General features: G+C 30.9%; 1 protein-coding gene across 5 annotated transcripts in view; it reads left to right on the forward strand.

Moving 5' to 3' along the window:
* Positions 1-12,493, forward strand: part of LOC106473146 (hormone-sensitive lipase-like) — a 58,722-nt gene that overhangs the window by 3,790 nt on the left and 42,439 nt on the right. For all 5 annotated transcript variants that reach the window (XR_002613595.1, XM_022401635.1, XM_022401637.1 and 2 more), the window contains exons 2-3: positions 4,062-4,298; positions 11,330-11,512. Coding sequence is in view for 4 of the 5 variants with exons in the window: in XM_022401635.1 (XP_022257343.1) it covers positions 4,062-4,298; positions 11,330-11,512 (420 nt within the window). In the remaining variant the exon portion in view is untranslated. The remainder of the gene's footprint in view (positions 1-4,061; positions 4,299-11,329; positions 11,513-12,493) is intronic.

The following is a 12,493-nucleotide window of genomic DNA, read 5'->3' on the forward strand; positions in this document are numbered from 1 at the left end:
CATGGCTTCTTATGTCTAACTCTAACATGACCCATGGCTTCTTATGTCTAACAGGTTATTACGGCTGCCCTAGATAGATAATCCTTCTTTAACTTCCCTTTTATTTATGAAAAAAAAAAATTGGCTTTTTTTAGCCTTTGAAGCAATATTGTATTTTTCCTCAAAGGTGAACGATTCTTTCTTTTTTCTTCTTTTTTTTTCGAAATAAAGAAAATCGGAGATTTCACATTTAATTTTGATTTAAAATGCGCACTTTTCGTCGTGTTTCACAAAAATTAGTTTTTCCTGAAAATCATCAATATACCCTCGGTATTTTTTGAGAAATTTCAACAAAAATTACATTATTATATGATTGATTTAGAAACATACTCTTGATGTATGCTTTTCATCAAATCTCGCAATAACGTAATATTTTGGAAAAACGTGGGACCTATTCGTCCATCTCGGCTGTTCCATCCTCTAAAGCAAATTGAAATAAATAAATCTCAAAGCCAACCCTTATCATTCATTTACTTATCAAGCTTTCTCTTAAACTCTCTTAAATTTACTGCCTCCACAGCATCTGAAGGGAACCCATTTCTAAGGATAACCACCTGTTAGAGAAATAAAAATGTCTTAACTGAAGATGACTCCTACCCTGCCAAAATTTATATTTGTTCTCTAGTCCTACTATCCTCACTGTTAAATGTGAAAAAAAAATGATTCATCAACACAATCAATTCCTTTACAATCTTAAACACATCAATCAAAATCTTCCCCGTGCTCTACTCTTTTTTTCAAGAGAAAACAATCTGAGAAGTTTCAACCTCTCCTCATATGACAACCTTCTACCCCAATCTAGTAATCCCTTCTCTGTACCCTTTCCAACAATTCAGTGTCTTTCATAAGGTAAAGAGCCCAAGACTGGACACAATATTCCTAATGTGATCTAACCAGTGACCTATACAATGAAATTATATCATCTTTAGACTTGTGTTCAATATTTCTACATATAAACCTAAAATCCTATTTGCCCTACCACCAGCAACAGCACATTGCTTGGATAGCTTTAGAAACTGACTGACTATTACACCAAGATCCTTTATTTTCATAACACTGTTAAAATTATTCCTAACCTAATTAAACTCCGGAGTTCTAATTATGATAACCCACATGCATTATCTTGCATTTATTATAATTAAAACCCATGTGCTTTTTATTCGCCAAACTCATTAAATGATCTAAATCAATCTTTTTGTAAATCAGCAGCATCCTCTTCACTGCTAGCAACACCCAAGACCTTAATATTTACAGTAATATTTGTAAGAAAATATTTGTGTATCATCTTAATGTACCATAAATTTTGAAATGCTGTTAAAGAAGTCCAAGTTTACACAATTCTGCAAAGAAAAAAAAACCCCACATATTGCAAGTAAGTTCTTCTTTGCTGAGATATGGCTTATACTGTTTGCACAGAAAATATCTGTGAACCTGACAGAATTCTGTATTCCACAGAAACAAATGCATGGTTGGTTCATCCTCAAAGCATTGTAAACAGTATTATTGTACAAAAAAAGTTTTATTTCGATTCGAAGGAATGGTGCTCCCATGATTCATTGCTGACTTCTAAATGTTATAGATATTTGGTAAAAAACCATATATCTATATAAGTTATTCCAGTTACAATGTTTAAATAAGATCCATTACAAATTTGACATTGTTTTTATGGCACTGAATTGTTGAGGTTCACGTGCACCTAATGACATACTACATTTTATCTGTAGTCAAGAAGGGCAAAGTTGATTTTCATCAGTTACATTTCACATTGTGTCTGTATCACTTGTTCATTTTTGCCTCATGGTAAGTATTTCTAAAAGTGATTAAATTGAATGTAATGATGATATCACCTATCAATGTTCCTACAGATTATTTTTTGAAGATGGTAAAATCACGCTGTAAGTAACATAAAAAAAACAATATATTAATTTTATATTCACGTGTAATCTGTGTTGGAACAAATTGTAAACTTGACGTTTGTAGAAGTCAGTTTTTATACATGTACTATCATTATAGTGCATACTCAAGGTTATGTTTGCATTGAAACAAGTTTTTCGTCTCATCAGAGCTTACCTGTACATACATTTTATAAGGTATCAACATGTACGATGTACACACATTGTAGAAACTTCTTTATTGTTGTATTATCAAACGGTCTGCATCGTCTAGGAAATAAAATCTTTACAATTTATACTTGTTGTACATGTAAACTCAAAATATTGTTTTTATAAATAATATTCCTCATGGATTAAGCAAGAAATATTAGTAAGGTCAGAAACAGTTAAAAAAAACTGAAAACTTTTCGAACTTCGTGAGTTTACAATGAGAATTTGCAGATAAAATTCTTTAATTTTGTTAGCTGACCCTTAAAAAAATGATAAGGTCCATAGGTTTACATGTTAAATATTTTCTTGGGAATGTTGATATACATAGTGCATGTGGGGTGTAGATGTTTTAGAAAGTAAGTTTTCTCTCAGTCTGTATTATATTTGACATCTAATGATAGTGTATAAGGTGCCATGTGTTTTGTATTGCTAACTAACAATGTCATCCTTTCCACGACCTGTCAGTAAAACTACAAAATTGTGCTTTATTATATCATAAAAAGAATGTAATAATTCCTACAGCTTCTGCATTGCATTATAGGTTATGCCTAATTCCCTTTTTACTTGTAGAATAGTTTCTGAAAACATTACCATCTTGTTTGTCATAAAACAGAAATAGCTATCTGTGTTTTCAATTTATAACCAACTTTGTATTTCACTCTCCACGAGGCATTTCGTGCAGATTTTGTGATGTTTATTGTGCATGTCCAGTAGTGCAGTATTGGTATTCAAATGTTACTTCAAGATGTATGTTATGTGAGAGTCGTGTGTCAGATAGTGTAATATTTAATATTGAGGTTTAAGTGTTTCGCACCTTTCATTTCTTAATGAAAATGTATCCAAGCCTGGCACGTAAGTATATATTTGTGTTAGGAATGTGTTTTGTTTGTGAATTTATTTTAATATTTCTTGAAATATTGGAGGAAAGTAGGCTGTCACACAAATATAAATAAGGCATGTGTAGGGCTGAGACACTTGTATAAAATATTGCTAATATCAAAGGTATGCAACTGAATAATCAGTGTATTTTAATTATTAAAAGCTATTTTATGACATACTTCTAGCTAGACCAGTAAATTAACATTATTACATTAAGTAGTGTATGAATTTTTAGTACATGCAAGTTCTATAGCTTGCTTCGATCAAAGCTTAATGATAATGTAGCACGTTGTACTACGATCTAAAAGTTCTCAATGAGAAGAAACATTGCTGAAAAATAGATCTTGTTGTATTTGTTACCCATAATATTCTTATTCCCATTTTGAAAATATTTCTCATATGGAGTCTACAATAGATTCTTCTCTACCATCATGGTTAGTCGATTGAATAGTTTGCCTTCCGATGTGGTATAATCTGCAACGTCGAAGAAGTTTGAGAGGAGATTGGATGAGTGTTTCAGAGGTCAGGGTTGAATGTTAAAAAGGGGGTTTCTCTTTGTAAGTAGGAGTAGGATTGTAGTAGAAAATGACATATACTTAGATAGACCAAATTTCCCGTTATCTTTTAAATGTGAAAAAAAAGTTATATATCATTTCCTAATTTAGTGCTTTTTATTTTTATCCTGTTTCTGCAACTTAATATCAAAACAAACTTACAGGAACCACAATTACAATATTATCAACATTATTTTTCTATACTTGTAGGTTATTTATTTTGCCTAGATAAGAACAAAAATATTACAGTGGGTTATTACATATACAGTGTATGTAAGTTTTTGGTACTATATTATATATACAAAATAGCTTTAAAAAAGAAACAGACATACTATGTGAGCATGAGTATTGGATAACTGTTTAATGTATGTTACAGTATTTTTACATCTTTACTCTGCATGGAATCTGTAGTGTAAATTTTTTGTTTACTTACAAAATGTTTTGCTTTTATGAATGTTTTAAGTAAAGATCTGAAATGTTTTTACAGTACTGTGAATCAATGCGGAGAACTCTGCTTGGAGTTAGTGTCATCATGGCATCCTTCAGTGATGTGTACCAGAGGGGTGGAGGAGCTTTGTCGCATGCAGCAGCATCAATAGTTTATGGCACAAAGTATGCTTTTAACCCTGAGGCTCGAGCCCAGCAGATTGTCCAAGTAGCACAGAATGCTTCTGTGGGATTTGTTAAAGCATTTTGGAGCTTGAGTGAAACTCATTTGATGAAGGTGAGTTTGGTTAATACACACTTTTTTTATTTGTGTAAATGAACACATATCAGTACATCTGTCTTTGATTTGAAATTTATTCTCCTATAAACTAAAGTAGAATTTAAAAAACTTGACAATCTCTAGCTATTATTGTGCTGTTAATACTGTTTCATATTATCAAGTAAAGTTGTGAGAGACAGCAACTATGTCACTTAAATGAAACTTGCTGATTTACTTTTGGTCTGCTTTTATGGTCCTTGTTCTTCATTTCTTGCTATTCTGTTTCTTCTCGTACACTCTCTCAATACGTCCATTCACATTTTCTTTGGTCTTGTCCTTTTTCCTTCTGCTGTTATATTTATAATTATCTTACCAAGTGTGTTGGTAGGGAAAGTTGTATGTTTTGTTATTGTGGAGAATCTCAGTTGGGTGAATTCCTTGAAAGTTTTCTGTAATTTTCAAGCTGTTAGTGGAAATATCTGTAGCATTTTAGGATTGGTACGTTAGTGTATAGGTCAAATACTTTGAAGCTGATCATCATTTCCTAAGAGGTTATCCTGTTTGTTTTTTTCCTATAATTCCCCAAAGTGGACTGAAGCATTAACAAGAGAGATGATTCTTCAGTTAATGATGATATTATATCTACAGGATATTTATTTTTCCATCAGATCACATGCAGTCTTCTTGATGATCCCACAAGTACAAAATATCTAGTTAATTTTCACAGTTTTCCCATTATTCATTGGTAAAAGAGTAGTCCAAGAGTTAGTGGTAGGTGGTGATGACTAGCTGCCTTCCTTCTAGTCTTTCACTGCTAAATTAGGAACGGCTAGCGCAGATAGCCATCGTGTAGCTTTGCATGAAATTCAAAAACAAACATTGACTGTGTTAAGCAACTCATGAAATTTTCCATTACTGCTAAATAATGTTCAGTGTATACAAACATAATGGGTGACCGATGAATAAATTAATTTGTGTAATTCTGTTTCCAACATTATTTCTCCGAATTAACAGCAAAAGGAGGTGAGAATACAGTAATTATTAGTATATTTGGAGCACAAGAAAAATGTGATTGATGGAAGGTATGGACATACCAGCTTCACAATGAAGAGCCTGTAATGGAAAACATGCTTGTTTGTTCCAAACGTTTTGCAAACGGTGACTTCTTACTTCCAGGTAAATATCTAACAAGGAAAATATTATTATAAATTATTGTTAAGAAAATATGCAAAGCTCATAAGTATATTATAAGTTTTATGTTGGTGTAGTAGATATGATGAAATTTAGGTTATAGGATACAACTGAAAGCTGTCAAAACTTTGAAAATCAATAAGCAAAAAAGAAAAAAAAAAACAGTTATAAACAAGGGTTAAACTGTAGTGTATTTTTTAAAGAAATCACACAAATCATAGTTAAATGATAAATTTAACTATTTTTTTTTTCAAATTCTTCTTGATTTGTACATTATAAAATAGATATCAGAGAAATGTCAAAATAAATTTATAATACTTTTTATGTGTAACCATGAGGCGATTTTTCAAGAAAATATCAAACAGTTAGTTTTATCTTCTAATGTGATATGTACTCTATTAGGCTTAGATTATCAGATTAAAAGTTTAGGCTACTTAGCCTATATTATAATATGTTTGATCATGTTGTGATATACTTGTACAGTTCTCTCTTTACCTTATGATATTAGCATGTGTAAATTGTGTATGCAGTAAAATACTTTTACTTTGATTTTTTATTTCTTTATTCATAAAGACCTCAGCTGAAAAAATACAACGTGGAAACTTGCCTAAACTCCCTGGAAAATGAATTTGACAAATCAAGGAAGACACATTGTTAGAAAAGCTAGCTAACCAACAGCTTCGCTTGGAGGTTAGAAATCGTTATTTAATTTATTGGGGTACGTTATTTTACACAAGATACATATTGGTGATACTATTGAGATATACTATTAGGCCTAGTGTGTTTTTTTTTTAAGTCTTTGATAATGCATTATATGATTTTTTTTTTCTCAATATAGAAAGAGGACTTCTATTAAAGATATGAATGACTTTAATGAAGAAGTACATGCTGTTGCAACACTCTTGTATTATCACAAAATAAAAATGTGGAAGTTGCATAAAAATCAACTGTAACCAGCAAAGAGTTGGAATGGAATTAGTATCCAAGTGGATAGTGGCTATAAAAAAGATTAAAAACTCTGAAACGAGGGTTTGTAGTGGGATTTTATGACATCTCTTTTGTATATATTGGATACCTTTGAAGTATTTAATGCAGTCATTATGTTGTATTTACAGCTCATTTTGATGGAATTTCAACAACTTACAGGAACATCTTCAAATTAATACCGGACGTACAAAGAACATAATCCACTGGTTCTCTGCAGAAGTTATTTCTGTTGACATACACAAATGTATCAATAAGTACAGAAAGGTTAGGGCTGTATTAGATTGTGCAGAGCTTAGGGTTCAAAGGCTCTAAGCATCTTAAATATAGGCTTATGATACTCATATTAGAAAGGAAATAACACAATTAAATAATTACTTGTTGTTACACCAGAAGGTACAACAAGTAGTAAAGAGGTGAAGAATCAGATAGGGCCAGTATTCGCTTTTAATGAATAAATAGAAAAATCAGATACATTTACATATGACATTATGGTTAATAAAGACTTTTTATTACAGCAAATAAAGAGGTGAAGAATCAGATAGGGCCAGTATTCATGTATAATGAATAAATAGAAAAATCAGATACATTTACATATGACGTCATGGCTAATAAAGACTTTTTATTACAGCAAGTAAAGAGGTTAAGAATCAGATAGGGCCAGTATTCGTTTTTAATGAATAAATAGAAAAATCAGATACATTTACATATGACGTCATGGTTAATAAAGACTTTTATTACAGCAAGTAAAGAGGTGAAGAATCAGATAGGGCCAGTATTCGCTTTTAATGAATAAATAGAAAAATCAGATACATTTACATATGACGTCATGGTTAATAAAGACTTTTTATTACAGCAGTGAGTACTGAATATGGAATAGGTGTAATTAATCAACAGTTTCATAGTAAAAGTTGTCAGTTTTCAATGTCTAATGCTGAAAGTGCAAGAAACACAACTAAAGACTGTGTGGAGATTAAATAAATAATTTATTCAAAATAGCTAGTGGCAAGTTACAGTAAGATTTGTAAAATAATTGTTACAGTTACTTATCTGTTGTTCTGTTATTGTCCTTTTTGTTTTTTGCACTTACATGGTTCTGCAATTTTTGATGTACACTGGAACATCATCATCATCCTAATTAATATTTTAATTGCCATGGCATTTAATTTACCTATCAGATGACAATATGTTTGTAGAGTTGATGATGGTAAACTTCACGTATTCTTGCTGATGATAAATTCCGAAGATTGTATAACATCTTCCGAAATAAAACCATTTTTATTGCATTACATGTACTTCAGGTTGATTTATTGATAGAACCACAACACCTACACAAAGCACTTGTTTCACACTATAAGGCAACTAAGAGGTATATCTGATTTATGAAAAATTATTTTTATTTGACAACAAATATTGTCACTAGGCACTTTACAGTAAATAATGGAATAATATCTACATCTTACACTATTATCTTGCTACCATTTAACCTGTTAAATTTATTTGGAAGAATTTAATCACTCTTTAAGGCATTTTATTACTATTTTTATGCTTTTGTTTTATTTTTTCACTGATCTTTTATTTATGAATGTAATGTAAGAAGGAAGAGAGAGAAAACCAAGTTTTCTGCTTAGTCAGAAGTATATTAATAAATTTATAAACAAAACTAACTCTTACTTCTATGGATTAATCATGAGAAGCAAATATAACAAAATCACAATGCTTAAAGTTCAGTCGTACCATATCTAATTGTATTGGCCCTTGATACTGTATGTAATTGTATTGGCCCTTAATACTGTATCTAATTGTATTGGCCCTTGATACTGTATGTAATTGTACTGGCCCTTGATACTGTATCTAATTGTACTGGCCCTTAATAACATATCTAATTGTACTGGCCCTTGATACTGTATCTAATTGTACTGGCCCTTAATACTGTATCTAATTGTACTGGCCCTTAATAACATATCTAATTGTACTGGCCCTTGATACTGTATCTAATTGTACTGGCCCTTAATACTGTATCTAATTGTACTGGCCATTAATACTGTATCTAATTGTACTGGCCCTTAATAACATATCTAATTGTACTGGCCCTTGATATTGCATCTAATTGTACTGGCCCTTGATACTGTATCTAATTGTACTGGCCCTTGATACTGTATCTAATTGTACTGGCCCTTAATATTGTATCTAATTATACTGGCCCTTAATATTGTATGTAATTGTACTGGCCCTTGATACTGTATCTAATTGTATTGGCCCTTGATACTGTATCTAATTGTACTGGCCCTTGATACTGTATCTAATTGTGCTGGCCCTTAATACTGTATCTAATTGTACTGGCCCTTAATACCGTACCTAACGGTACTGGCCATTAATACTGATACTCAGATTTACTTTTCATATATTCCGCTAGTATACAAAGGAACTTTTTAGTGGCCATATTACTGAAAAAATGTGGGAAAAATACTAGGTATTATATTAAAAACACTCAGTAATCAGGTTTATTTTTTTTAAATTTTTTTTCTTGTGAGTCTTTAAAATATTATTGCTTCCATTGTAGAATACTAACACCATTTTAGTAACAATAGTTGTCAGTTTCCTTTTACCAGAACTGAATCAGGACAAAAAGCTTGAATATCATTCTGGCTTTCTTGAGGAAATAACTCAGCAAGGTTAGTGAATCATGGGTGTTTGCATGAGAGAAGTTTTCTAATGGGGTGTAATATTTGAGAATAGGACATTTTTTTAAAATTCCTTAATGAAGGTATCAAGGTCAATAATTTCAACACCTCCATTTTGTATTTCTAAATATGTTATGGTATGAGGGCTTTGTGTGAGGTATTCACTGGTTTGTAAATACACAGTTATAAGATCTCTGATTTATTAACAGTTTATTTCTCATTCTACATGGAATAACTAATCCATCATTCAAAATAGCCTCATATTAACGTAAGATACTAGTATCGTTAATTGCTTCCAAATATTTAAATGTTTCACAAAATGCAAGGTTATTCACCAGTCTTTTTGTCTGTGATATTTGGGGATTTTATCGATTGAACCCCATATTTAATGTTAATTCAGAATCTTAGTCCATTAGACGTATGGGTAATTTGTGAGAACATATATTCTTCTTTCTTTCATTATTCAAAAAAAATTTTAAGTGTAAATTTCAGTTGTGTCCAAACAGTTGTACGAAATAAGATAGTGTACGTCTTTAGGTCTGTGATTTTCACGCATATTCAAAGAAATTAATGAACAGGAAGTTAAGAAGTACATGTTGTGGTTTGTAAGTGTTGTACCATAAGATAGATAACATGTAGATATTAATAGAAGCCCAAAATTAAATAGAATTGTGGGTTGGTGAAAGTAAAGGCATTGATCGTGTCGTCATAATTCAAATCCATGTACTTTGATTTAAAATTAGTATTACATCATGATACTACTGTAAGAGGAGAACCTCAAGGAATTGTTCTTGGTACGATTATAGATAATGAGTTTTATGTTGGTCCTGTATTTTATACCTAAGTTTAAGTTTCATATGAACTTTGAAAACCAATATCTTTTATCCCATATATAGATAATGAGTTTTATGTTGGTCCTGTATTTTATACATAAGTTTAAATTTCATATGCACTTTCAAAACCAATATCTTTTATTCGCTTGCCAAAGAAAGTTTTTACTTTTTTTACCAGTGTCATGACTTATCACTTGGCCATTCCCTGCTGTAATTACTGCTATGTAGGACTCAGCTACACTGAAATATAAATATTTACTATTTTCTGTAACTTGCTGTTCACATGGTATCAAAATCTGAGGACCTTGTTCCTGTAAACTTTTGGTTACTCATTTATATTGTAAAGAAATGCCCATTCTTGGTTTTGCAGGTCATCTCATTTTGTCTTTTGTTTTTATGTACATTAGGAGGTATTTTCTGTGATATTTTTTTCTGGGGTGGAGTATTTTATTTGATGAATGATGTGGCACAGGGCATTCAAGTACTGAAGGTACGGTATTTCTATAAACATGTTTCGATAAAAAGGTTAGAAAAAATGACCTTAATACTCCAGATAATTATAAAATAACTTTTTATTTTAGCCAACATTTCACCTTTCATCAACGTTAGTACATACAATTGTTTGATATTAGATTATTTGTTAAAAAATCTATTCTATAGACATGGTCTAGTTGTATTCCCCAAGTATTTTTAATACTGTATCAAGAATGGTAGTTTTATGGGTACCTAGGTTTTTCATACCAAAATTCATCTTGAAATAAAACACTCAAATCTGTAAAGAAAAACCTAGGGTGTGTGTGGATTGAGTTTAGGGGGAACTTCTCCCCTGCACTGTGGAAAGAAAACCATTGGTTAATGATGACAAATGTATAATGAAACAGGAGTCTTAATTCTGATATTAATATATATATTTAGTTAGAAAATTGTTTTATTTTATTTGTGCTTTAAGATAATTTGTAGATACCTATTGCATGCGTAAAGTTGAAACCAAATGTAGATAAAACTTAATTTTCTGTAAGGTTGCTTTTAATAATTTATTACATCACCCTTTTACAGCATTAAATAAAAATATTTGATTGTGTTGGAATTCATATTTGAATCCATTGGTAGTAACTCCTTTTCGTCTGTGTATATAGTTACATGTACGATTGAACATTTTATTTATTTGTTATGCTAATTGCAATGTGTGTTTTTCCAAGAAACGACATATATATATATATATATATATTTTGATGTTTCGGTATTAATTACAGAAAATAATATAAACTTTGCAAGTAAATTATCATCTCAAAATAAAAATATTAGTAAGACATATAGTTAACAGAAACAATAATGTCTTTGTAATGCTGTATTTCAGAGGGTTCCAACTTGGTTGTGTCCTACTCCAGCTGTGAAGGAGGAGATTTTTATTCCTGCTGAACCTCTTGTCCTAAATAAACTAAATGGTCATGATAAAGTAGAAATCTCAGCACCTCATTCTCACATTCCACCCGCACCTGTTAGGTGTGTACTGATATCTCATCGATTAAGGGAAGGACAGGTATAATATTTCACCTGCTTACAGAGAGTGACTACTACTCCCACCCCTCTCAATAAGTGCAAGTTGTTTTACCCCTACATTGTAAACAGAAGTCCATTCAGATTTATTTTATCAGATTTTTATATCCTTTCCTTTTATTTTACAATTGTTTGAATAAGTTTTTCAATAGTTTACCTTTATTATATATTTTGAATAAATTATTAATATTTTGTTTTTTTCCCAAAGCTTGTATTTTTTGGTGTTAGTTGTGTTATTTTTGTCTTTATTTCTTACAGTAAGTAATCAGATATCTATTAAAAAAACAAAACATTAATTACGAAATAAACCTTTACCTATGTGTATGTATCATAATGATCAAGCAATATTTTATGATTTATGGGGGTTATTCATCTGTATGTACATGTTTCAGTATTTCCAGCCAATATGAAATGCTTTAGAACTGTTTTTCCATTGCTTATTAAACACTTTCCATGGATTCTGATTGAAAAATATTGGTTGCAGAATGAGCTGTTTATTGAGTATTCTGTCAGTATTGTACATTTGTAGGAAAATAGTGTTAGGCCTGTAGGGTTGGTTTGTCATGTCAAATTGTTTTAATGAGCTGTGTGTGTTTGTGTGTGCAAGAAACACTTTGATTTAAAATGAAAGATGGAGAAGACCTACAAGAAAAGTTATACACTCTAGCAAGTTAGCAGAACAATGTTGCCAAATAAATTAAATTTTTTATTCTTTAATAAACCATTTGTAAGAAACTACAAATATAACTTTATCATTAAAGTAAATTGTCATATGTTTAACACCAGTTACTCAAGTTGATTAATTTATCCTTTTAGACACAGCGTGAACATTTTAAGTTCAGCAGAATGCCGTTTTATTAAGTTACTACAAAATTACTAAAGTTATACATAACAATATAACCTCTATCAAATTCGATGACGAGGAACCCACTTTGAGACTAATAATGGCTGGAGACGGCTTAAA

The sequence above is a fragment of the Limulus polyphemus genome, unplaced genomic scaffold, assembly GCF_000517525.1.
Source record: "Limulus polyphemus unplaced genomic scaffold, Limulus_polyphemus-2.1.2 Scaffold5927, whole genome shotgun sequence".
In the NCBI taxonomy this organism is placed as follows: domain Eukaryota; kingdom Metazoa; phylum Arthropoda; class Merostomata; order Xiphosura; family Limulidae; genus Limulus; species Limulus polyphemus.